This window comes from Podarcis filfolensis (genome assembly GCF_964270895.1).
Source record: "Podarcis filfolensis genome assembly, chromosome: 10".
In the NCBI taxonomy this organism is placed as follows: domain Eukaryota; kingdom Metazoa; phylum Chordata; class Lepidosauria; order Squamata; family Lacertidae; genus Podarcis; species Podarcis filfolensis.
The window spans coordinates 43,218,086-43,243,868 of record NC_139612.1 but is presented as its reverse complement, the minus strand read 5'-3'; the positions used below and the strand labels follow the sequence as shown (position 1 = coordinate 43,243,868).

Below are 25,783 nucleotides of genomic sequence, written 5' to 3'. Positions count from 1 at the left end.
TTCTTGTTTCCATTTCTGGGCTAACAATACTCTTGCCACAGTTGTTGCATATAAAAACAATTTCAGACAGGATTGATGGAAGTCAAAAATTTGAATAAGATATAAAAGTATGTTTAATTACTGTTGAAAATGATATGCTAAAAAAAAACTAATATATATAAATAAATGAGTTTGACCAAACTGCGGAAGGCAGTGGAAGACAGGAGTGCCTGGCGTGCTCTGGTCCATGGGGTCATGAAGAGTCGGACTTGACTAAACGACTAAACAACAACAACAGAGCTGTACACAGAACTCCGTGGGGTCTGACCAAGGGAGAATAGAGTGGGACTATTATTTTCCTTGACCTGGGCACTATATTTCTGTTAATGAAGCCTAGAGTAGCATTAGTTTTGGGGGGGTTTTTTTGCTGCTGCTGCTGCTGCTGCATCACACTGTTGATTGTGGTCTACTAAGACCCCAAGATCCTTTTCACATGTACTACTGGCAGGCCTCCATCTAATATTTGTGCAGCAGCTGTTTCTTCCTGCCTAAGTGCAGAACCTTACATTTGTCCCTATTGAAATTCATTTTGATAGTTTGAGCCCAGTTCTCCAATCTGTTGAGGTCATATTGAATCCCGATTCTATCTTCCATGGCATTAACGACCCCTCTCAGCTTGGTGTCATCTGCAAATTTGATGAGCATGCCCTCAATTCCTTAATCCATTGTGTTTAAAGACATTGAACAACGGGTCCAGGACAGAACCCTTTTGCACCCCACTTGCCACTTTTTTCCAGGATGATGAGGAACCATTAATGAGTACTCTTTGGGTTCGGTCAGTCAACCAGCTACAAATCTACCTAACAGATATCTCGTTCAACCCACATTTTAGCAGCTTCTCTGCAAGAATATCATGGGGGGACTTCGTCAAAAACTTTACTGAAATCAAGATACACTATGCCCACAGCATTCTCTGTATCCACCAAGAAGTGATATTCCTCTGGCATGACTTATTTTTGAGAAACCCATGCTGGGTCTTAGTAATCACAGCATTCTTTTCTAAGTACTCACAGACTGACTGTTGAATTATCTGTTCTAGGACTTTTCCTAGTATCAATGTCAAGCTCACTGGTCTGTAGTTACCTGGGTGCTTCCATTTTTTTTGAAGATGGGGACAACATTTGCCCACCTCCAGTCTTCAGGGACCTCACCTGTTCTCCAAAATTTCTCAAAGATCATAGACAAAGGTTCTGAGATTACATCCACAAGCTCCTTTAGTACCCTTGGATACAGCTCATCAGGCCCTGGAGATTTGAATTTATTTAAAGTAGTTGGTGTTCCCTTACTACCTCTTTTCCTATCTTGAGCTGTAGCTCCCTCCTTACACCATATATTCTGTTATCACCAGGTTGGGCATCACTTTCCTATTTGTTAAGCTGTTCATGCATAACTGCTGTTGGAGTATGCTCACATGATCACTTACTCTTCATCCAGTTTTCTAGGCAGATTGAAACTGGTTTGAGGAAAGGAAAACACGCCAAACAGCAGTATTTCTCAAGAAACTATAGGGTCAATATGGATTGTGACTAACATTGTGTAAATGTGACTTCAAAAACTAGCAGTGGGACTGCAGTGGATGCAGAGTAAGAGTGATGTGAACATATCCACTTTGCCTACATTTAAAGAAGCAAGCTGCACTTCTGTGATGTTCATGCTTCACCTTTTCTCCACAATGCAGTAGCAAGTTCAGTAACCTGAGGCTCCCTCAGAGTTTCCTGCTCTGCTTTTTTGAGAAAAGGCTAGTGGGTTGACAAAGGCATCCTATGAAGGAGGAACACAAAGTGAAGGGAGTAGACAGCAAACTCTGCTGTAGTGTTGTTGATGTGAACAACTAGTATGAAGACCTTAAATTGTGTTGTAAGCTGTCTTGGGAAACTGGAAAATAAAGGTAGGGTTAAAAAACATAAGATAAATAAATGATTTTTATTCGAATAGCAGGTGGAAATTATAATGAATAAACTGTTTACATCAGTTTGGAATGGCAGGCTGAAAGGCACTGGAAATGCTCGTATCAGAGATGGGAGTTAGCAAGAGACTATTAGGAACAGACACTGTGAACCATAGCTGAGGCACATGGACAGGGTTTCTGTCTGTTTGTGCATAAGGGGCCTAAGGGGTGGGGAGAATGGACTAAAATAGCAGGGGATGCTATGAAATTGATTTTGTCAAGTGCAAAATTCATCAGCCAGGTTGCTCACCAGGGCAAAACAGTTTGAGCATATTGCACAAATCCTGTCCTGACTGCACGGGCTGCCAATGAGTTTCCAGGCCCCATTCAAAGTGCTAGTTTTGATCTATGAAGTCTTAAGTGGCTCAGGACTGCAATTACTAAAGAACCACCTCTCCCCATATGTACTGACCTGAACCCTGCAATATTCATCTGAGGCTCTTCTTTTGTGTGCCTCTTCCATGAGAGGTCTGGAGGGTGGCAACATGAGAATGGGCCTTTTTTTGCTGTGGATCCATGTTTGTGGAATGCTCTCCCCAGGGAGGCTCACCTTACATATCTTTAAGCACCAGGCAAAACATTCTGGTTTTCCCAAGCCTTTGGCTAATTAAGCGGTCTATGGCTTTTTAACTGTGTTGGGGGGAGTTATTGTTTCTGTTTGTTACTATGTTACATATTTTTGCCTTTTTATATTGTAAGCTGCCCTGTGATCCTTGAATGAAGGGTGGTATAGAAATATAGAAATAATGAAGTATTGCAGTGTCACAGGTGGTGACTCTTAGAGACCATGTTTGAAGGTATAGAGCACTGTCTTCCAATGAGAGCAATATGAGATGGTAGAAGGGGTGAACAGGGCAATGGAGAGAATACAGTCTGTATTGTGGAACTGTGTGTGATGAAACTGTGTAGCCCTGTCCAGCTAAACTTTCAGCATTGACATGTTGCAGTGCTGCTTTTATAGAAAAAGAGGTGCCGGAACTCACCATGAGTTCCTCCCTTGCTCTCTTATAATGGCAATGGCACCCACTGGAGAGGTGCCGGAACTGAGTTCCAGTGAGTTTCGACTGGAAAAAAAGCCCTGGCACGCTTTCAGAATACAGCTCCCTCTTTCCACTGCCTTCTCTCATTGTGTTATGTCTTAAGCAGTTTATTTAGGAATTTCCCACGTAAAACAATGCCTCTTGTCAAATTTCTATGTCGGAAACCCGAGCGGATTCTACTGGTATGAGATTATATGGCTAGGACATCCCTTAAGTGATCCCTAACTGGAAGAAAATTCCAGTGTCCGAGAACAACTAGCAGAGCAGAACCCAGTGTGGATGCCCCAGGTCAGAAGTGATCAGCTGTAGACAGGAATCAAGGTTCCTGAGATGGATTAAACTCATTACTTTATTGCCCTCCTCCTGAACCTCTTGCTACTGGAAGATTTGGCCTGAAGTAGCTTGTTGCCAGTCACAGAGCTTTCATCCCAAGGCACTTGTTCTCATTGTTGTGCCAAATGCAAACTCTTGAAATCTTCTTTGGAAGTTGTTATTCTTAGCAGTTTTTTTTGCGTATTCAAGGGGAGATTACAGTATGTGTAAAAAAGGATGGTGATTGAATCTATCTCTTCCCTCTTTCACATCCCATGGATTTATCTCTATAAGAGAAGCATTTACAGATGCTCCTGCAATGCAAAGCTCCTGCATTTATTTTTATGTGTTTACAGGCACAGTTCTTGAAATTACGGTAACCTGATTGTCAGCTTTTCAGTGGGAGGACTCTGTGTTCTCAGTGTCTATTGATTTGGACTGTATTTCTGCTATTGTGGTATTAATGTTCAGGTACAGAGCACATGTCACACTATGCACCGTTTAGTCAACCCTAAGCAAAACAGATTGATTTTCCTTTATTAATTAATTCTCTTAAATTTTCCTTGCCACACTGGAAATGTTTCCAACCCTGTTTTCCTTATGAGAAAAACGGGCACATCTAAACAGTTTTTTTTTAAAAAAAATGTGCAGAAGGACTTGCATGCACGTAAGGGGACGTCTTCTTCTTCCTCTCATCCCCCCTCCCAACCAATTGGCAGCTCCATCCCTGCACTCTGTTGGGGTCTGATTCTGCATTCAGGTGGGCTGTTGGAAGAGTAGTCAATACTTCTCAAGCCCAGTCGTAGGGTTGCCGTACGTCCAGAATTTCCTGGACATAACTGGGGTTTGGCAGTTGCAAACAGTGTCTGGGCAGAATTTGCTGAAAATCCAGGCATATAGCAACCCATGTCAAAAGTGTAGACTTTGGCGAATTCCGTTAAAAATAGTTCAAAAAGCTCAACAGCTTTTGTGGATTTTCACTTTTTGAAATATAGCAACCCTACCCAGTGCTAAAACAGGAATATGACTCCAGGACAGCCAAGTCCATATGGGCTTTTTTTTACCTGACAAGATAAATCACTTCTCCGTGGGCTGTTTTTCAGACCCTTGGCTTCAGAAAGGTCTGCACAGTTCCATAACATGCAGTCACTGCTAGAAGTTATATGTTCTGAACAATTTTATGGTTGGTAGGGGAAGAGGCCTTGTGGTTTGTTGCAGAAGGAGATCAGAGCCCTCTCAAGACGACACAGAATAGCAACACAGCATTCTTGTGGATAAATGAGCTTTTCTGCAGCAGCTTCAAAAGGGTGAAATTGCGGCATGCGGTTGTTTGCACTGCTTAACCAGTGCACCAGTGTATTCTTTCTGTTGCTGCCTGACTTTCGGCAGCATTTTGTGATGCAGATGACATGCAAAATTCTGTGTAAAATGCTGATGTTTAGAAGTGTATGAGTAAAACAGGTTACTTGCTGGATTCCACAGATTTCAGCTACTTTTGGTCTTTTTACACCATTGTGTGCTAGTCAGATTTTGACAGGGGACCCTTGGCCCTTGCCTCTCCAGCTACCATCCTCATGCTGTGGGGGCTGCCACTTCATATAAAGGCATCCAATTGCTCATCCTGTGCAGATGCACCTGGCTTGGTTGGCACTAAATAAGCACAGATTTGAGTAAAGGCAGTGCAGTTGTTCCTTAGAGGGCCGGTATTCACCTTTGTCCTAAGTAGATACTTACTTTTGTCTCAAGCAGTTAAGGTAATCTTCAGTCCAAGTTTGGCTTGACTTGCTCAAATCAATATGTGAAATTCAATCTCCTGTGTCCTTGACATCTTCAGGCCACTGACCAAATGCCTCCAGTTTCCTTGCTTCTCCAGCTCCTTTTCATACACAGGCAGATGCTCTTGTCCTTTGGTTCTATTAGGCTTTCCATAGCCCTCTTTCTGCAGCTGCCATGATACCAACTATATATATTGGTTTTAATTGGAAGAAATATAAGGGAAAGGTAATGTAAACCCCAACATTAGCAATATGACTTGATATATTTATATCAGCTGGCTTTATAAGTATTTGTCTTAAGTTAAAATGACTTACCATAAGCTGGCTTGGCCAGCCTTTCCCAATTAAAGGTCCCATTAACCATCTCTTGATTTGTTCCTTCTCCCTATAGCTTGCATTTCCTGCAATCCCTGGTTTATAAGACGGCTCCTTCTTTACAGTCTCACTTCTCTAAACTCACCAAGAGTATACCATACATGCATTTTAGCTTTTACTGACTTAAGGGGAGAGAATTGTCTAAAGATTTGTTATAAATCTCCCTTGTGAAACTAGCAGGTGAATTGGCCAGTGTAAATCCTTGTAAAGAAATTTACCAGATGGTTTGGTTTTTCCCCAAATGTCTGCAGAATTTGAATTTCTAGATATTGAGCTCAAATATGCCTCTCCCTCCCTTACACTGTATTTGAAGGCCCTGTGCTAGAGCTGGTGGGAAATAGCAGTTCAGTCCAAAATTCATGAAACTGATCTGGTAATTCAGGGAGAAATGGGTTTTGAAATGGCTCCCCCAACCTCATTTCACTGATTCATTTTGCTATTTATGTATTATTTAAAATATTTTTAGCCTGCCCTTCTTCATGAATGATCTACCCCAGGGTAGAGTAGAATAAGCAATTTAAAACTATAATGAAACATGAATAAAACACAGTCATACAATACAAGGAGGGCCTCAGCCTTTAAAACACAGCCAGCTATTTCTTAGTACCCCAAGAAACTAAGAAAAAAGAAGCTAAGAAAGCTAAGGCATCAAAAATCAAAAGAAGAAAAGAAGAAAAAAGATGGCATGAGCCATACATCAGATTGATAGGAACACAGAAAAAAAGAAAGTTGCTTTATCAGTCCATCTAGCTCCGTCTATCTGCAACTATCGGTTCATCAAACTTAGCATTGTCTTCTCTGACTGGCAGTGGCTCTCAGTGGCATAGCATGGGGTGTGTGTGTGAGGGGGGCCATGGCCCCAGGTGCAGAATTCTGAGGGGGCACAAACCTGTGCCCCCCACAACAGGCTGCCTTGCCGAGGCTGAATGGCTGCTGCCTTCCAGAGCCACAGGGAGGCAAGCCACACCTGGGATGGGCCTTTGGATCTGTGGCAGCGCCTTCTTCTCCTTGTGGCCAGTTGTGCCCCTGGGTGGAACTTGGCCGGTCGGAGCCCGGACTTTTCCTGGCCCATATTGATCCTTCCCTGGGGTCTCCCTCCTGGCCTGTGTCCTTGGGTGAGGCGCTTGGGGGAGGAGAGCCAACCTCTTGTTCGGGACCTGCTGGTGCCTGTCCACACACTGTGTGGCCAAGGAGAGGCAACTGGGGAAGGGCTGCATTTGGTACCTCAGCCTGCTCTCTGCCGTCCTCCTACTTGGCCTGCTGCAGCTGTGTCTCAGGTGTTGCTGGGATGCTGCCAAGACTGCCAAGGCATTCCAGCTGCTGCTTCCACCAGGAGCTCACTGAGATGGGAGGATGAACAACAGGACCAAAAGGCGACCTCTGTGAGGAGCAGCTGCCTGTTGCCTCCCGTGCAAGGCCCACAAGGAGGTTAGGGTGCACATTCCTTGCCTTGCCCCAGGTGCTGCCAACACATGCAACACCACTGGTAGCTCTCCCTGGTTTTAGGCAGGGGTCTCTTTCCAAGTGACCCAAAGATGTTTGGGATTGAACCAGGGACTATGCTCTGCCACTGAGCTATGACATTTGCCACCTACTTTAGTGTGTTTGGAGCAAGCCTTACTGAACTCAGAAAGACTAACATCTGATTAGACATGTTTAGGATTGAAGATTATAGACATCTGTATTTTAGTGTATGGAAATGTAACTGAGTATCCCCCCCCCCCACTTCTTCATGCTCACTCACCTTTTTCTTTCTTTGGTTCCCTTTTTGTCACTCCTTCTGTTTATAAATGAAATTCTTCTAAAAAAAAGAAGACATGTACAGGATTGCACTGTTAATCTCTGATCACCCGCAAATTGGTCTTTTAATCCTTTGGGTCTCCTTTTGCACGACATAGTTTTGAGGTTTAGTGAGACATTCTTATTTATTCCTTATTTGCCACTTCACATAAACAACACACACAACAAAATTAATGAATCGAAACAACCCATTTGGATGTGATTGAAATGGCTGTGAAATGATCGTTATTTTGAGACAGCCCTATACTTACCGGTAAGTAGACTATTTTCTGTTGATAGATTTGAGACCAGATTTTGGATTACGAATTTGCTTTATTATGAACTTCGGGAAAACCTGGGGTTTGGCAAATGCGAACATCGGGTTTCAAAAACAAAGTTTGCAGAAGGAAATTCACTGGATTGTTATACGTACAGGCCCTAATCTAGCAAACTTTAGTCCTAATTTAAGTGTTGTTGAAATGAATTGGACACATTAATGTGACAAATCCATTCTGTTGATATCAGTAGCCCTTATACCCTGGATTGGCAGGGTCAATTTCAGCACTTTGGCACAGCTCAATGCTGATACATATCCAAGACCCGCCGTTGCCTTCCTTTTTCTGACCCAGCCGTCTGAGCGGTGCTGGGCAGTTGGGCCTAGCCACCATTTATTTTCCCCACCCTGACATAACATTGTTCTGTGGCATTGCGAGAGATTAATATGGTTAGACCAAGCTGTCCAGTACTGATTGGGGTGGGGATACTAATCCACTGTTGCAAACCACAAGTACGTTCAATGAGATTTGTCCACATTTGTAGCTGCCATCTATTTTGGGTGCCATGTAGCCCTCCAGTAACGTGGACAAACATAGTCAGCAGTTGTCCGATGTGGGGACACTGCAAGTGTTCTTTGGCAGAGGCTGAATTGATTGACTGTTATTGGCAAGGAGTTATTTTTGGGAGGCAATGATAAGAACACCCTGTACTTCTGTGAGTTTGGCTCTGCCTTACAAGGTTATTATCCAGGAGTTTAATCAGAGACTGTCAAATGCATAAAGAAAGTGGCTAGCGTCTTAAGCAGTGTCTTTCATATGATGTAAGCTTCCGAGGTACAAATGAAAGCAATAAGAAATAAAAACTCTGCTCATACAGGCTTCTTCATTGACTTTTTGAGCTCCTTTTATGACAACATATCTGTATCTTTAAATCAAAGTTATATTTTATCCTACCTTGTTCCTTTCTAAACCTTCAACAATGCTGCACAGTAGTAATATTGTATACATTTTTCCTAAAGGCTCTTCAAGCTCTTTAAATCACTACTTTAGTCAAGAACACTTCATATGTGCATCTATTAAAATCCAGCATTATTTTATTTTTAAGAAAAGGAAATGTGATAGGTAGGAAAGTTTTTTAAGCAACATGCAGTGCGTTTATAAGGTATAGAATTAGGCATTGGTAGAGCCTACACAAAAGGAGCTGTGACAAAGACCCTAGAGTCTCCAAAGGCCCAGGGCATGCATGGGGAAGGATTCCTTTTGTCTATTAAACTGAGCATGTATTGTAGCAAGTTTATAATAACTTTATGAGAGTGGGTGCAATTTGTTGAAATCCCCAAGAGGAAATACAGGCAATTTATATAGCTTTGATTGCCCAATCGTTAACTGGATGACTAGTGGATAAGCCAGAGAAAATAAAACAAAAGGTGTGACATGCTTGGTACATGGCACAGTGGTTGGCTTTGCAAAGGACTTAGCAGGCAAACATGCATTCTTGTTCCATAAGTGGAGTTTTGTACCTCTAAATGCTTCAGTAAGGTTTAAGCAAGCATGGAAGAATATAGAACAGGCTCTGGTTTGTTTTTAATAAAGGTTGTAGCTGCTAAAGATCCATCTTTGTTGTTTTTCTAACCCTAATCATTCTTTTAGAGCCTTGACAGAGATCGGTGTAGGGAGGTGGAAATAGGAAGGCTGGAACTGGGCTGTAAATGTAGGTTTAGGTAAAGGTAAAGGGACCCCTGACCATTAGGTCTAGTCGTGACCGACTCTGGGGTTGCTGTGCTCATCTCGCTTCATTGGCCGAGGGAGCTGGCGTACAGCTTCCAGGTCATGAGGCCAGCATGACTAAGCCGCTTCTGGCAAACCAGAGCAGCGCACGGAAATGCCGTTTACCTTCCCGCTGGAGCGGTACCTATTTATCTACTTGCATTTTGACGTGCTTTCGATCTGCTAGGTTGGCAGGAGCAGGGACCGAGCAACGGGAGCTCACCCCGTTGCGGGGATTCGAACCGCCGACCTTCTGATCGGCAAGTCCTAGGCTCTGTGGTTGAACGCACAGTGCCAGTTTAGGTAGTGCCTATTGGGACTGGTAGAGCAGAAGACAGAGAGGTCAACAACTGGTGGAGTCAGAGCCAATGATTGTCAGACCTAACTAATGCTCCTCCCAGCTAAGTTCTACAAGAGTGACTCTGAGATGAAGAAAGAGGAAGCACACAGCTAGTGCCACCCCTGGACTAAAAGTAAGCAGACAGGTGGGGGCTGACTGAAGGCAGACTGAGGACCATGGACAGTTCCCCATTTGCCCTAACAGACAGCCTCCCCTGGGTTTAGGTAAAAGGCAGACAGGCCCAAATCACAAAGCTGTGACTGAGCTTGCAGGCTTCCCAGGCCCGTTTGGGGTGTGGGGATCTAGGTAGACTTTCCCCAGGCCTCAGAGGGCTAAGCAGGGATCAGCTGCTTTTATTTTTAAGTTGATTACTTTACTCTAACGAGACTCCTGCCCCAGGATTCAGACATGCTTTGCACAGGCCTGAGGTTTCCCATGGACATCTGGTTGGCCACCATGAGAAGAGGATGCTGGATTAGATTGGCCAGCAAGGCTCTTCTTACATTCTTATGATACAGTTTGTCCATCCCTTGACATCTGCTTATTTCTTATGTAGGCTGATATAAAATAATTAAGTAAGTAATATCCAAAGTTAACTATAGGATGCATATCAGAGAAAGGAATGAATGGTATTTCTTACTTAATGACTGGACCCTTGTGTCTCTTAGCAGAATAAAAATAAAACCAAGTGTGCATGATTAAAGAATTGTAATGCTTTGTAGATCCAGTAGTTTGGGACTAAGCAGTTTCATACATTCACATATACTCAAATGCATACATAAAAGACATCCAAACTCAAACATTTGTCTCACTGATGACAATGGAGAAGAGCTGAGCACTTGCTTAAATCTCTCACTAAATGCTATGAGAATTAAATGCACTTTCTTTTGGTTGGAGAGTGCCCCAAATATTTTACTCCTGAGCAGAGAACTCCCAGATGTACAAACAAGTTGCGTTTCAGTAATTAATTAGTTCTGCTCTTTGGCTTCCCTTGCATATTAGTAACATTTTAGCAAAACTGACAAAGGACAGACGGAACATTTGCCTTTGCATTACCTTTGTAGAGGTTATGAACACTTAGGTCATACATCATATCTGATTTTTAATGCAAACCTTGGGGAACTTATCTTCCCAGCAGCACATGGTTCCTCATAGCCTGGGAGAAAATTCTGCTTGGCTGTATCTATAGCTTACACAAGACTCTGTGTATTTTATATATCTGCAAACTGATGTAGCTTGTTGGGCTGAAAAATACTAATACTGATGAATGGTTAAGTGAAAAGAAAAATCTATGACTAAACAGAGTTGACCTTCAAAGTGTTCGACTTCTGTAAATCTATAACTGGTGTCTTCACTCAGTATGAGTCTTTTTCTGGCATATTTGTATATATGCATAGATTTGGGAACAATTTTTTGTATGTTGACATTTACCTGTAAAAAAGGCTTGTGTCTTTTTTGCCCCTTAGCAAGATGCTGCACTGAAATCCACCCCCCCCCCCGCCGCCAACAAAACTCTGACCTCTTTTGCTTCCTCTTGTTTTGCTCCCAAGATGAGTCCCCACAGGCCAGCCCTGAGGAAACTGCTCTTAGTGCATTGACTATGTAAGGGTCTTCTGCTGGAATAGTCTGCACTAAAGAAGAAAGTTTCTGTTCCAGGGAACAATATGTGATGGGGATAAAAAGGGGGGAAAGATCATTTCTATCAGCAGGATTTTGAATTTTTTAGTGGAACTTGATGTTTCCATAACAACCTCTTGGAGTTTCAAATGTTTAGGTAGGCAATTCTTTACAACAGCTATTGAACTGTTATCCTCCTATACAGTCTTTATCTGTGGCATCCATTCATTCTCATCCATCACTTGCTGTCTCTCTGACATTAGCAATTAAACTCAGCATATAAACTATTTATTCTCTTCTGGGTTTTTTTTAGTGCTGCAAGATTTTTTTTAAATGTATCCGAGCTGTTTTTTGTTTAAATGTAGACTAGCAAAATCTGTTAATTTCAAATTTATGAATTTGGATTTTAATTCTTAAATTTGGACTCAAAGTTCAAAAAGTACTGTAATTTAGACTTGGACAATGTCTTTTAGATAGTTGCTGGTTAGCATTTAAGGGAATGCTTTTCGACTGTTTAAGACATCATTCAGTAATTTGTCAGAACCTATCTGCATTCTATCTGTATCCACCTTGGTAAAGTCCTGGCTAGCATTCCCTTCCAGCCAAATCCCAGTTTCACTGTCTAAGGCTGCATACTTACTTGGGTCTTCTGACTAAATCTGAAGAGGCTCACACCATGTGAGATGTCATGTTCTGAGGAGGGACTTGTAATCTGTTGTACATTGCTGTTAGTTCTGAACAGGGTGCAGAGAGCCATATAGCATGGTGCCAGCCAGCTTTCTTTTGCTCTTTGTGATCTTCTTTTTATGGGGAAATATACATAGTCCTCTGCAATTTAAGAGGTAACTTTCACAGATAACTTCTCCATGTTTGGCACATTCAGTTCCATGTCACATAGACTGAACATTTGTTCCACTGAGTTTCTGGAGTGAGATTTGTGCCTTCCAGCTTCCGTCTCCAGATTGTTGTTGTATGCCAAACTCTAAATACCATAAGATATCAGATACGTTGAAAACTGGATATCAAACGATCTGAGGTGAAACCAGAGTATATCAAACACTTGGCAGGTATTCGTTATCAAAATAAGCAAAGAGAACTTTAAAGACATTTATAAATGTAAATATATTTGAACTCCAGAATGTACATACTTATCTGTAGGCAATATATGTATCAAGCCACATATGCAGACTACATCTCCCCAAAATGTATGTGCTCTGCATAGATGGATAAGGCCACAGCCGGTAGACATATTGCACTTTTGGATAACACCATGCAAGAAATTTCAACTTGGAAATGGCAGTTCCTAGAATATTCAGGAGATGATCGGTTTACTGATTCTTCCACAGACATGTTGGATGTCCTTGAGCCAACACTCCTCTGTAGCCTTTTCTTTTGCCTTTGTGCCTTGTTGCCCTCTTTCAGTACTTTGCATGCTATCTGCACACATTCTCCTCTCTCATGTTTGTTGTGTGTTACTTAAAAACATTTGGAAGAGTTTTTTATTTTGAGTAGTAACAAATGTTTATATAGATTGTTGAGTGCCCGATACAAAGTCAATGGGCTGTGCAGATTATTTATTGTAGCATATGGATGTGAAAGAGGAGGGACAAGGGGGGAAACTGTTTGCCTTATTTGTGGGAAGTGTACATGGTAGGATTTGCGGATGGTGACAAAGGTGGTCATTATAGATTGGTGAAAAGGTAGATGTGCTGTCAGATTTAAAATGTTAAAAGAAAAGGGGGAAAAGCACACTCCAAAATGAATAGAATATTAGAGGCGAGAAAATGGGACTGGATAAAGAGCACTTCAAATGCACTTTTACAGGAAATACCATATCCTGTAAAATAGGTACTATCACTAAAATCAGTAACCAAGAAATGGACTATAACAAGTGATGGACTATAACAATTAGGATGGACTATAACAAGTGATGTGTAATATTTGCAAATGTGGTCATGAATGTTGGATATTATTTTGAGACACTGATCATCTGCCAGGTTGGCTCATTATAAAACATCTATCTTCCATGATTTGATAATGGATGAGGTGCTATACCTGGTATGTATTACTGAGATCTGGGTGAAGGACAAGTCCTGGCTCCCCTCCTGAACACAGTACTCACACTCTCTGCTTGAGGAGATCTGAAAGCAGGGGTGGCATGTTCCATTTAGCCACTTGAGGCAAAACAAGAAGTGCTGCCCTGCCACTGCCACTGCCGCCGCCGCCACCATACCATAATAGTTGAAATGGGGGGCAGGGCGGGGAAGAATCAAAAGTGTTTCGGATGTCCATGCTATGAATGAAGGTGGGAGGAGGTAAATGGATGGGGGGTGGGGGGTGGAGGAATTGTTTGTTCAGGTATACAATCAGAAACTTTTCAATAAAATGTTGGTCATGACAGCAACACAAGCAACAACAGGAACACTTCTGCACATGTCACAGTGGTTAGAAAGATTCCATCCTGAATGTTCTTAAAACTGTCATCTTGGTCCACGGTGTTCTTTTGAAATCCCAACTGTGTTACAGAGGCAGGGAGATGGCAAACCTCTTTAAACAGTTTTTGATAAAGCTATTTCACACCCAAACACACACACACACACACACACACACACACACACACACACACACAAAAAAATAAATAAATATATGCATGAACTAGACTGGTGTGCTGCTGGAAGCTCACTCTTGCCCTGCCCTTATGTCTAAACATCGTGTTCAATCCTGATTTAAGAGGAGCGGGATAGAGAGAGGTGGAAAAGACTCAGTGCCCAGAGAGACTAGAGGTCTAAGGTCTGCCTTGAAGTGTAGCCTTTCTCAGATGCTTCTTACCAGGGTGAAGTGAGTAGCAGCTATTTATCTTTGAGGCAGACCCAGAGGAATGATTTAAGTCAAGCCTCCAAGAAAATGTATGAGAGGGAGCAGTTCTGTGACACAGGCATACACTTAACTGCAACTGTAAAAAGCTTGCTCACTCAGGCACGTAGTGCCAAACAAAGAAGTTGGCTTTGTGAAATGATTCCCGAGTTTTCCTCTTCCCTCGAGTGAGCATGAGACCCAGAACTCTTCTGGTAGAAAATGCTTAAAGCATGTGCTAAGTCTCTCAAAACCATGAAATAGGCTTAGATGATGTGAAATTTGAAATCAAAGAAATATACTTCCAATGCATACTAGTTGCCTTCCTGATTCTGATCGATTAAGACACACTGCCACCACTGTTTCAATATATTATCTGAAAAAAGCAAGAAGCCAGAAATGTATTTTTAAAAATTAATGCTGAGAACTTCTTGCCACTAATAGGAATCTACAGATTTACACAAAGTTACTTGGAGAGGGTGCCCATTTACAAGATTAATGCTGCTTTCTTTTTCTTTTTGGTAATTTTGCTTTAAATGCACAGCACTACCTTTTAAAGTCAAGGAATCTGTTAATTAGGATATTGTCATCCGAGACATCTGTTTTGATGCATTAACATTGATTAGATTATCTTTGATGCACTGAGAATTGCTATTCCCAATTTACAGATGAGGAAAATGAGTGACAGAGAGGTTAAACAGCTTATCCAAGGTCACAGAAATAGTAGGCACAATCCAGCTGCATGTTCTTTTCATATATAAATATATAAATAAGTGAGCCTTTAAAAATGCTGCTTCTTTTTTTTACTGGATTTTGAGCAGTCTGTTGCAGAACTCTGAAAAAACCGGTCAGGTGCCCAGGCCGTCTGTGCAGTGCTTTTGGAACAAGTCTGTGTTTTCTGTCTGAAAACTTAACAGAAGCAAGAATGCACTCCCTAAACGTGGCACTGTAGCAAGTAATTTTTTGGGGGAGGGGAGATATTCCTTATTCCCACAGGACCCGCCCCTCCCCACAGTGGATCTTTCTACTGGCCTTGCTCTATTCAGAAAAAAAACCAACTTTGAAAAAGGCAATCTGCTTTCTTTTGTAACCCTGTATGCTTCTTTCTTCCTTGCCCACAGTCTGCCTTCAACATCCATTCTCTTTGGTCTGCAGTTTTAAGGCAGTGACTGATCCCAGAACTGCCCAGGTTGCTTGTTAGTTAAATAACCTGTGCCTTTGCCTTACAGAGTGGTCAGTGGATCTTAGATAGTTCTCCTGTATAGCAAGCAAATTCATTACTTTTCTAATCAGTAATAGCGCTAAACTGTCTCTCAGGCCATGATGTAGATTGGCAAGATCCCCTCCTGCTGAAAACATGCTTGAAAAAACTTGAGTGAAAGGAAAGAAAGCTCAGCAAAAAATATTGCTCAAGAAGAAAATCCAAGGGGAAAAAAATCATTAGGAAAGGAATTACATGCCTGGACACGTACTATGTGCAGAGACAAACCTGTATAATGCAGATTTTTGTGCTTTCGGAGTTTGGATAGTTTCATACGGCAGTAGAAACTCTCTGCTGTTGTAAAACATGAACCCCAGACTTTCTGGCATGCTTTGCATAGCCAAAATATAGTATAAATATCACTGATAGGAATAGACAAAGTTGTGGATTTCATTTTCTCTTCGTTTCTCATTTGCCCAATCTTACATTCAGTTCTCTGCATTTCTGCAGCAATATGCAAATTTTAAAATAAATTATATTCATGAAAATCCAGCAGCATTTTTGTGCAGATTTTTCAAATGCACTCATTTTTGTATGCACTTTTGACTAATCTACACATTTTTGTGGGTAATTTCCACTAATACAATGCATTTTTGTTTGGTTTTTCACTGATACATGCATTTTTAGAAACACTTCCCTTAATATATGTACTTTGAGGTTTGGGCTGAATTACTTTATGCTGCAGGATAGGGAGAGCTATTGAGATGGCCTGCACTTATGAAATATGAGGGATTCCTGAATGTTTTGTGTGTGTGTGTGTGTGTGTGTGTGTGTGTGAATTCTCAGCTGGCAAGGCTGCAACTCCTGCCAAGTCTCTTGTCACATTGTGGGATGGTGAGATTCATAGAATCATAAAATTGTAGAGTTGGAAGGGACCATGAGGGTCATCTAGTCCAACCTCTGAAATCCTGGAAACTTTTGCATAAAGGCATCAACATGAGTGCCCACACTGTTGCTGTGAAGCACATAGGTCAGCTTGGTGCTCTAGTGATAGCTGCCTGCGATGAAACAGGAGGATCAATGGCTAGAGCACAGGTGGTCTAAATCTTGGTCTGAACCTGACTGAACACATGCGAGGTCACATTCCCACACCTACATGGCTGCAAGGGGCTGCCTGGCATAGTTTTTGTTGTCTGGCCAAGAAGACATTGCTCTGACACTCTTGGCAGCTCTGACACCTGTCTTGTGCTTTCTAGGCACAGGTCAGAGAGGAAAAACCAATTGCTGTTTGCTCTGATTCAGTGCTAAACTGCAGGAAAGCATCGGGTCAAACAGAAGTGTGGCTAAGCCCTGAGCCTAGTCTAAAGGTATCAGAAGTTAGGGGACACTATTTCATCTTGTAGCAATGAATTCCATACAATGATTCTATGTGGTGGGAGAAGCCCTTGCTTCTGCCTGTCCCGAATCTATTTAAGTATATAAGAAAAGCTCTGCTGGAATCATTCAAAATGCCCATCTAGTCCAGCACCCTTTACTCACGGTGGCCAACCAGATGTCCATGAGGAGCCTTCAAGCAGGACTCCAAGTGCAATGGCACTATTGCAATAAATTTCATTGTATGATGCCAAATTCTAGAATTATGAGAAGAGGAGAAAACTCCACATAAAGGCCTTCAACTTGTAGATCGAAGGCCAACCCTTGCTTAAGCACACCACATGAAATCTACTTTTAAAATTACTTACTATGTATGTATATGGTGGTAGGGCTACTGATGCAGCCCAGTTGTGAGTTCCAATCTATCACCAGAAGACCCCCAATTTACACAGGGTGAAGCAGTAATGATAGCATTAATTCTCTTTGAACATCTACATGAGGGCTTATAGCACAGTATAGGAATGCTGTCAACAAAGCCTTTATTATAAATTAAACTCTATTAGTTTTCACTACTTGTAAGGATTCTACCATCCTGAACAGGAAACCACATGGCCTGTCTTCAGGAATATTTGTGAGCTTGCTTGCCATAAGATACCAAAAGACATCAAGAATAATTTAAGGGTGCACAACATATGACTCCTGTAGTCCTTATCACTTTTGTGCCACCATATTTGATCCATTGTGCTAAACATAGAAGCTTTTAAAGTTTACCTTGTTAAACTCCTCGGCTAATTAGGTCAGAGGGCATGATTTCAGCAGCCGCAGAAAGCATGCAAATGGAGCAATAAATAAGGAAACCCATAATTAATGTCTTTTAAACAAATTGGCAAGAGTTGCATAAATGTCAATCGGGGGTGATATGGAGAATGCATTTCTGGGAAGTGATTATTTTATTGAAAGAAGTGAGAGATGAGAACTAAATAATGACATTTCCTCTTAAGGACATTTATTTCCTGCACATCCACTTTGTTAGGTGCTATGCGAATGTGAAGAAGCAGCGATCTCTTTAGCTCTGTAGCTGTCCTGTTCTGCAAAATTTAAAGCCCATTAATAACCATCACCTGTTTTGCAGGTGTAGTGAAAAAGAGAGATTTTGCCAGGTGCTGCTGAAAGGTGAACTTGAAGCTTGTGGAGGAGCACTTTTCATTTTAATTAATTCTGCATGCGAAGCTTCCACCAATATTAATCTCCTTTGACCAACATGGTTAATTAATTACCCTAAGTGTTTGTAAACAGATTTTCTACATACTCCTTCTCCAACTGTTGCATGCTGACCTCTTTGATGATGTGTGGCTCTAATAGTGGTGGCATAAAGAATAGCAGAGATGCCGCCAACAGGGGCTTCCAACTAAAAGCAGAGCATCCACTGGGTTGCATAAAACATAGCTTGACTGACTGAACAGGGTACTCAGGATGAGTCAGGCAATGAATAAAGTTACTTGGGGGTGCTTCTCGTTATTCCTTTTGCACATGGTAAGATCAACACAAATGGATTTCTGCAAACTGAACCAGTCTGGTGAGTGATTTAGCACATGCCCAGTTGCCGCTGTTCATTCCAGTTCAGTCAGCTCATCTTGAGATTTCCAGTGGGTGATAACGATTGATTTGGACAGATTGAACAATTAGAAGACCAATTCAATGTGTGCAAGTGCATGAAATGAGTCAAGCATATATAAAAATGTTGTGGGAACCTGCTTTCTTTGCAAAGGCCCCAAAGTTCCAGGTCCATAGGAATCTTATGCTGTATTACGCCAAGTCAGAACGTTGGTCCACGTAGCTCATTATTGTCTGTACACCAAAATGCAGGGGCTCTCAAGGGTTTCAGACAGGGGACATTCTCAGCTGTACTTCCCTAAACAGGAGGTTTACAGGTTTACAAGGGTGACTTCCAAGAATTGCACAGGGAGTTACCACTTAGAAGGTGAGCTGGTGCAGTGCGAAAGCCATGGCTGTAACAATGCACTTACTGCTAGCTCAAAATCTGCAGGGATTCCAGAATGCTTTCCTTTTGTTTGTACAACCTTTCAGAATTATCATTATTATTTTAATTGGAAGCCTTAGCTTTTAATTACTTTGCCTTGAAAAATGTGACTTTTAATTCTGTTAGTAATAGTGCCATCTTTGTAACACATTGCACCCTCCGAATTGCATATAATATTAAATGCTACTTTGGATATTTCCCCCCTTCCACAGTGCCTCCCCCTCAGATCTTTCCCCTGTTTTTATAAGAGTCAGTCATGCATGTTCATATCCATGCAAATGCATTATCCATCTCAAAAACGAATGGGGATCCTCTCTTCCGATCCAGTTCTGTGAGGAAGGAGTTTTTAACATGATATCTGTAGCCTACATTTAGAGACTCAAATCTGCCTGTTAGAAGTGCTAAAGTGTTCATTTAAATACGAAATGTTAACTTGTGTCAGTGGTATTTACCTGGTCCAACACACACATACAACTTTCCCTTTCCCTCTACTTTGGGCAATTGATATGAGGCTTATTGGAATGGAATGATTTTTTCATATTTCATTACTCCTCTCATAGGTATGCAAACAGATTGTCAGGTTGTAGAATGCTGTGTTTGCTGTACTCATGTCCTTGCTATGCTTTTCTCATCTAAAATGATGTGATGTCTGATATACCCTAAAAAGAAAGGAAAGGAATGTCTCTCACACCAAGATCCTCAGTAGTGAGCCCTACTCAGTTCCAAGTCACTTATTTCTAAGTAAGCATACATAGGATTGTAACCATGCAGTCAGAACCTCTTTGCCTAATAATACTTATTTCTGGGTTCTTTCAGTTGATAGTTTGCTGTCGACAGGTGACTGGATGTTGCCTTAATCATTTAAACTCTGAGACTTCATCATGACACAGAAATGCTCTTTAAATGTTCACTCAGCCATCTGGAGGTACTTGCCTGATGTCTTGAAGGGATTGTAGCCACACAAAGTTCCTTGTTTGTAGTGTGTCAGCTTGCACACACTGCCATATTTGCCAAAAGCTGCTAGCACAGAGTCTGAGCACCCTTTGTACTGCAGATTGGAGCACCCCCTGTCATGTGAAGCATTTAACAGTTGTGGTTTTCCACTATATGTTTGCTTGTCCTTGAACATATCCCACGTGGTTTTGTAGAACATCTACATGACCCAACTATATGGTCAGGGCTAAGGGAGTCTTACCAGCCCCACCACCTAAAACTGGGTGCTGTTGTTGTGAAGAGACCGATAGGGGCTTCCTGTTGCCCCTGTGGTTAAATGTTTAGATGCACCTGCCACACATGTGGGATTCTGTAATGGAGGTTTGTGCACGTGGAAGTCCATCAAAGTGTTTAAACTTTCCACCAGCAACTGAAGGTTTTAGCAACATTTTACTTAGTATCACCTCCATACATTGTGCAACACATTCCACACTGCACACATATGCCAAGATGAGTTTCTAGGCTTCTAAACAAACCCAAAATTCATAACACTACAATGTATTTTATTGCCTACTCAGGAGAATGTCGGACCCACCTATCATAATTCTTGTAATACCTATGGATTTGACTGTTCAAGTCCTCTGTAAACCCTTTGGGATCCTGAGTAAGCAGGACACCTATGCCTGTAAATGACTTTTATTCCTTTCTTGAAATAACTTGTTTACTAAGCCCACATTGGATTCTCTCTCTCTTTTTGAAACCTTAATTTGATATTATTTTTTTAAAAGAGCAATAAATATTTAATGATCTGGGTGCTGTTAAATTCAGAATACCCAAAAATCCTTGATTATACTGACGTAACCTTTGACATCCAAAGAGGCTATAACAAGTGCTTTTGTCCAGTGATTCTAAAACATCAGATGCAATAGTGGAAGAGGGTGAACTGACAGGCATGAGGAATTAAAGCCCACAAAGCAGGTAAAGAGTGAGCAACCAAAGTTCACTTTAGTCTTCCACCCACACTGCTCCCGTATTCACCTTGCCTTGACCAAAACCCAGTGGGTGGAGGTTGAGGGAGCCACAGCCACAAAATATAGGGGAGTTTGTTCAGCCTGTGCCCTCTTGTCTCATATGTGCTAACCAAGGCAGTAATTAGTGTCAATGGTGATGGAAATAATGGGCACAAAGGCAGGACTTTTCATGTCTGAAAGCATTATTGATAGGTATTCTGGACTTTCTGTGGGGAATATTGCACCTCAAGGAGCATTAGTCCTAAAAATGTCAACTTGTGAATGGATCAGAACCAATTTCAAAGAAATATTTTTTCTATATCTAGTACTCAATGTAGAAAACACAGTAATGTCAAGTTCCCAGGAACTTACTTTGGGTATTAATGGAAGATGAAGGTTCATAATGTCATACATATTAGCATAAAACTAAGCTTATTTAAGCTTCCTGATAAAATATTGTCATGTGTTGCAGAAAACTGAACAATATATTCTTTTTTCTTTTCTTTTTTTACATTTTTGTAGCAAAATCTTAAATGGGTGTTTATTAAAGGTATAATAGGTATAATAATAATAATTCAGCCAGGGAACATGGAAAACCTTTATCTTTGCAATGTAGTGTTAGCTGTGGTAACATCCCATTCAAGTACTTCACACAGAAGCAGGGGTTACATTCCTCTTAAAGTCAGCATTCAGCTTTGCTCCTGGATGTCCAGGGAGCAGTGCCATCATGACCAGGAATCTTCTTAAAAGCTTCAAGCTAATCTGCAGCTGTTCCCTTTTCTGGAGAAACTGGGCATGGCCATTTATCCTTGTGCCTTAGTTGCTCCCAGGTTAGATTATTGTAATGTACACTACCTTTGAAGATGGTTGAGAAAGCAGCTTCCAGAGTTCTAAATGGAGTTTGCAAGTTAGATCCTATTATTCTGATGTTCCACTGGTTACCAGTTTGTTTCTAAATTCAAGGTGCTGACTTTAATGTTTCAGGCCCTGAATGGTCTAAGGCCAGGGAATCTCAGTAATCACCTACTCCCATATGAACCTGATCAAAGCACTGAGATCTACTTCTGAGCCCTGTTCCAAGCCTTCTTGCTGTTGGACTTGGGCATAAGAGACAGAGCTCTTTTTGTGTGACACCTTCCTGAGGGTTGTGCATGTGTGTTTGGCCCTGTCGCTGCTTGTCTTTTGAGAAACAACTGAGGCCTTTTGTTTCAGTGGGTTTTAATGGGATGATGCTGCTGCTTCATTAAGACCGGCTTCATTTTTGGATCAGGGATTAGTGCGTAGTTTTAAAATTAATTAATCCAGACATTCAGTTTCCATGTATTTCTACAAAGTTCAGCTGACCATGTGGACTGTAATTTGGGGTGATGGTTTTAGCAATGATCTCTTTCTGTTTTTCCATTGCTTCAGGTGGGATGGTGGAAGGACAAGCGTCTCAAGATGAAGTATTATGTGTGGCCACGTTCTGAGCTTTACCCTGACAGTGAGGAGCGTGCGGACGACCATCTTAGCATAGTGACCCTAGAAGAAGCACCGTTTGTCATTGTGGAAAATGTGGACCCCCTAAGCGGTACCTGTATGAGAAACACTGTCCCATGCCAAAAAAGAAATGTGACAGAGTAAGTGCCAACAGGATCTTTCTCCAGCTGATTCCTCCTAGCATGTTTCTCTCCACAGCAGCAAAGCCAGCTGGACTGTCTCAGGCTGGCTTTGTTGCCACTTGCCACTAATTCAACGTTCCAGTCAGCTTGGCTCATTCAGCAAAACATCAAGCAGAGTTTTCAGCTAGGGATGTAATGGAGAATGAAAGAGAGAGTAGCCAAGGAAAGAAGTAGGGGATAACAGTAGTCAATTTTCAACAATTCTAAATTCTAGCACAGATCAAAATTGTCCAAATCACATTTTTGTTGGAAATTAGCACCTTTGTCTAAAAAAAAGGAAGAAGATGAAAAAAGAAAAATGACAAGAATATATTTTCAAAATTTCTGCTTATAACATTCAGTTTCTGCTGAGAATGCCACACAAAGTTTGAATTTGGAACTAAACATGGTAGTTCTGTGTTTTTCAAGGATCATATGGAATTTCTCAAGATTAAATCCACTTTCTGAGTGCAGCATGATGGAAAAAAATGGGCCATATGTTTTTGTTTTTAGTTTTAAAATATCATTTATCAGTTACACTTAATCACTTTTTGTTGTGGCTGTTTAGCAACAAGACGGATGAGGAGACTGCGTACACCAAGAAATGTTGCAAAGGGTTTTGTATTGATATTCTCAAGAAAATCTCCAAGTTTGTCAAGTTCACCTATGACCTTTACTTGGTAACCAATGGTAAACATGGGAAGAAGATCAATGGAACATGGAATGGAATGATAGGCGAGGTAAGCCATGAAAGGTACCTGCTTTTACTTACAGGCTCACCAGCAGACTGAATGAATTATTTCCCCCCTATGGCCGGATGATACTTGTTCTTGGGGCAGAAATTGAGTCATGCTTTCCAAATCTGTGTAGCAATTTGAATTTTGCCATTGGGAAAAATTATCATCTTGGAATTATCACCAAGCAAATTTGTGAAGTTATATGATATTTACATGGGTTTTTTTTAATATAAAAGCAAATGTAAGGAAAAATATTTTCTGGAACAAGCAGGAAATGAAGAGCAATAGAAATAATGTTGTTTTCTGCTGCTTGTGGTCCATTTACTGCCAGAGTATTTCTCAGCATGCGTTTGATGGAGGAGGTGATGCGAGGTATGACATGCAATAACACAAAGGGAAACACCAGTATATACAACTGTAAAGTTTAAAGGATTTTTGCCACCTTCCTCCAAGTCTCTAAATCTGTGGGCAACAGCTCAGTCACAGGGTCAACCCTTGACATCTGCAGGTAGCACTGGGAGACATCCCTGCCAGAAACCCTGGAGAGCTGCTGCCAGTCAGTTTAGACAGTGCTGAGCTAGATGGATCAGTGGTCTAATTCAGCATAAAGCAGCCTCCTATGTTGTTCCTAAATGTACATCGTCTCTGATCCCAACACCCAAAGTGTTTTGCAGGTATGTGTACATATGTGTGTATACAAATACCGAAACCAACCCACAACCAATTGGTTGCCTTAAAAGGGCACACTTGTGGGGAGGACTGTTGTTTTCCAGGGAAATGGAAAACAAGGATGGTCCTTCAAAGGAATTATTTTTTTCCTTTCACTGATCTGACCTTCCATTCTGAATGTTCAAATATGATGTGAAATAATCCTTAGCTAGCCTGCCACTCTTTTTCTCCTCTCTTATTGCACAATGTGCCACCTTCCTCCTACTTTCTTTTTCCTTTATCTTTCCCAGTTCCCATTTCCAAATGTGATGTCAACACCATTTGCCCTTGCTTTCTCCCTTCCTGCCTCATATATACAAAACCTTATGAATGTGTCGCATCCTGTCGTTGTTTTAACTTACCCAAAAGCATCCTTTATTCTTGAACAGGTTCCAGCTCCTGCATGCTAGACTCTAGTCTCTGCATTAACTATTTTTCTGTCTCCTTGTCTCAGGTGGTTGACAAACGTGCCTATATGGCAGTGGGATCCCTCACCATAAATGCAGAACGCTCAGAAGTGGTAGACTTTTCTGTACCCTTCATTGAGACAGGCATTAGTGTAATGGTGTCGCGAAGCAATGGGACTGTCTCACCTTCTGCCTTTTTAGGTAAAGTTTTTAAAATTATATATATTTATATTGAGGCAAAGTGCAGGGGAAAATATTTTAAGAAAAACAACCAGAATGTTTGCTGTTCTTTTTCTAATTTAAAAGACAAACAGCACACACATACTGCTTGAAAGAAACTTTATACACCCTGAAGTTCAATCCTGAACTAGATTTCAGAACCAGGTTCTAGATGTGAAAATGAGAATACTAACAAATAACTTCAAAAATATTGGTCCCAGGTTCCAGAACTAGAAGTTTAATTATGTTCAAATACATTTCTTCAGCTTTCCCCTGATCTTTGCTTCCCAAAGCCCGGAGTTGACCATTTGGCATCCCAGCAATATGACATGCAGACGTTCAGAAGAAGCTTTTCCTATCACTTTGCCTTATATCCAAAAAAGTGAAGGCAGAGTCTCTTTCTTGCTTTCTTTTTTGAAGTTTATAAGCCTTTTTTGTGTGCAAAGCCCTCAAAGCAGCATAAAACTTTAAAAAATCAAATGAAATCACAATAGCAGCAGAGAAAATATACTGACAAAAAAACTAGATACTAATTCTTAACTGGCTAGTGCATTTCCATTCTGAGGATCTACATCAATATGGCACTCTGTGCCAGTCTACAGAAAGGGAAAGGACTAGGCTGGCTTTCTGGGGCAGAGAGTTCCAGAGCCTGGGTTAAACCAGGCTGAGAGTCAAAGCAGAGTGACTAACAATGGAGTCACGTGCTCCAGACAACAGGATCCCAACATCAGCCTGAAAGCAGTATTTTGAACACATTTCAAAGGCAGGACCACTAGAACATATTGCAAAGTACTGCAATTGCTTATTACCACCTCTAACCCATGGGACGTGGGTGGTGCTGTGGGTTAAACCACAGAGCCTAGGACTTGCCGATCAGAAGGTCGACGGTTCAAATCCCCACGACGGGGTGAGCTCCCGTTGCTCGGTCCCTCAAAGTGCAAGTAGATAAATAGGTACCTCTCTGGCGGGAAGGTAAACAGCGTTTCCGTGCGCTGCTCTGGTTCTCCAGAAGCGTCTTAGTCATGCTGGCCACATGACCCAGAAGCTGTATGCCGGCTCCCTCGGCCAATAAAGCGAGATGAGCGCCGCAACCCGAGTCGGCCACGACTGGACCTAATGGTCAGGGGTCCCTTTACCTCTCCCCATACTAACCCACCCAGAGCCTGCAAGAAGGGCCCGAGGCCCTTCTTTGTGTGAGTTCTGGAGGGTGGCAATACAAGAACTGGCCTTTTCTGCAGTAGTTTCTCGCTTGTGGGATGCTCTCTCCGGGGAAGCTCACCTGACCCCTTCATTATATACCGTAAGGTGCTGGCAAAAACTCACTCCTGTGTAAGTTCTGTACCTGAAAGCAACTGCCATTTAGAATAACAGTAACTGTAAAGAAACAGTAACC

The 25,783-nt window shown here is 41.6% G+C and overlaps 1 protein-coding gene across 12 annotated transcripts in view; it reads left to right on the top strand.

The window, feature by feature from the left end:
- GRIN2B (glutamate ionotropic receptor NMDA type subunit 2B) overlaps positions 1-25,783 on the top strand; it is a 291,546-nt gene that overhangs the window by 227,812 nt on the left and 37,951 nt on the right. For all 12 annotated transcript variants that reach the window (XM_083573738.1, XM_083573744.1, XM_083573745.1 and 9 more), the window contains 3 exons: positions 22,090-22,298; positions 22,888-23,059; positions 24,219-24,372. In XM_083573738.1, coding sequence (XP_083429864.1) covers positions 22,090-22,298; positions 22,888-23,059; positions 24,219-24,372 — 535 coding nt within the window. The remainder of the gene's footprint in view (positions 1-22,089; positions 22,299-22,887; positions 23,060-24,218; positions 24,373-25,783) is intronic.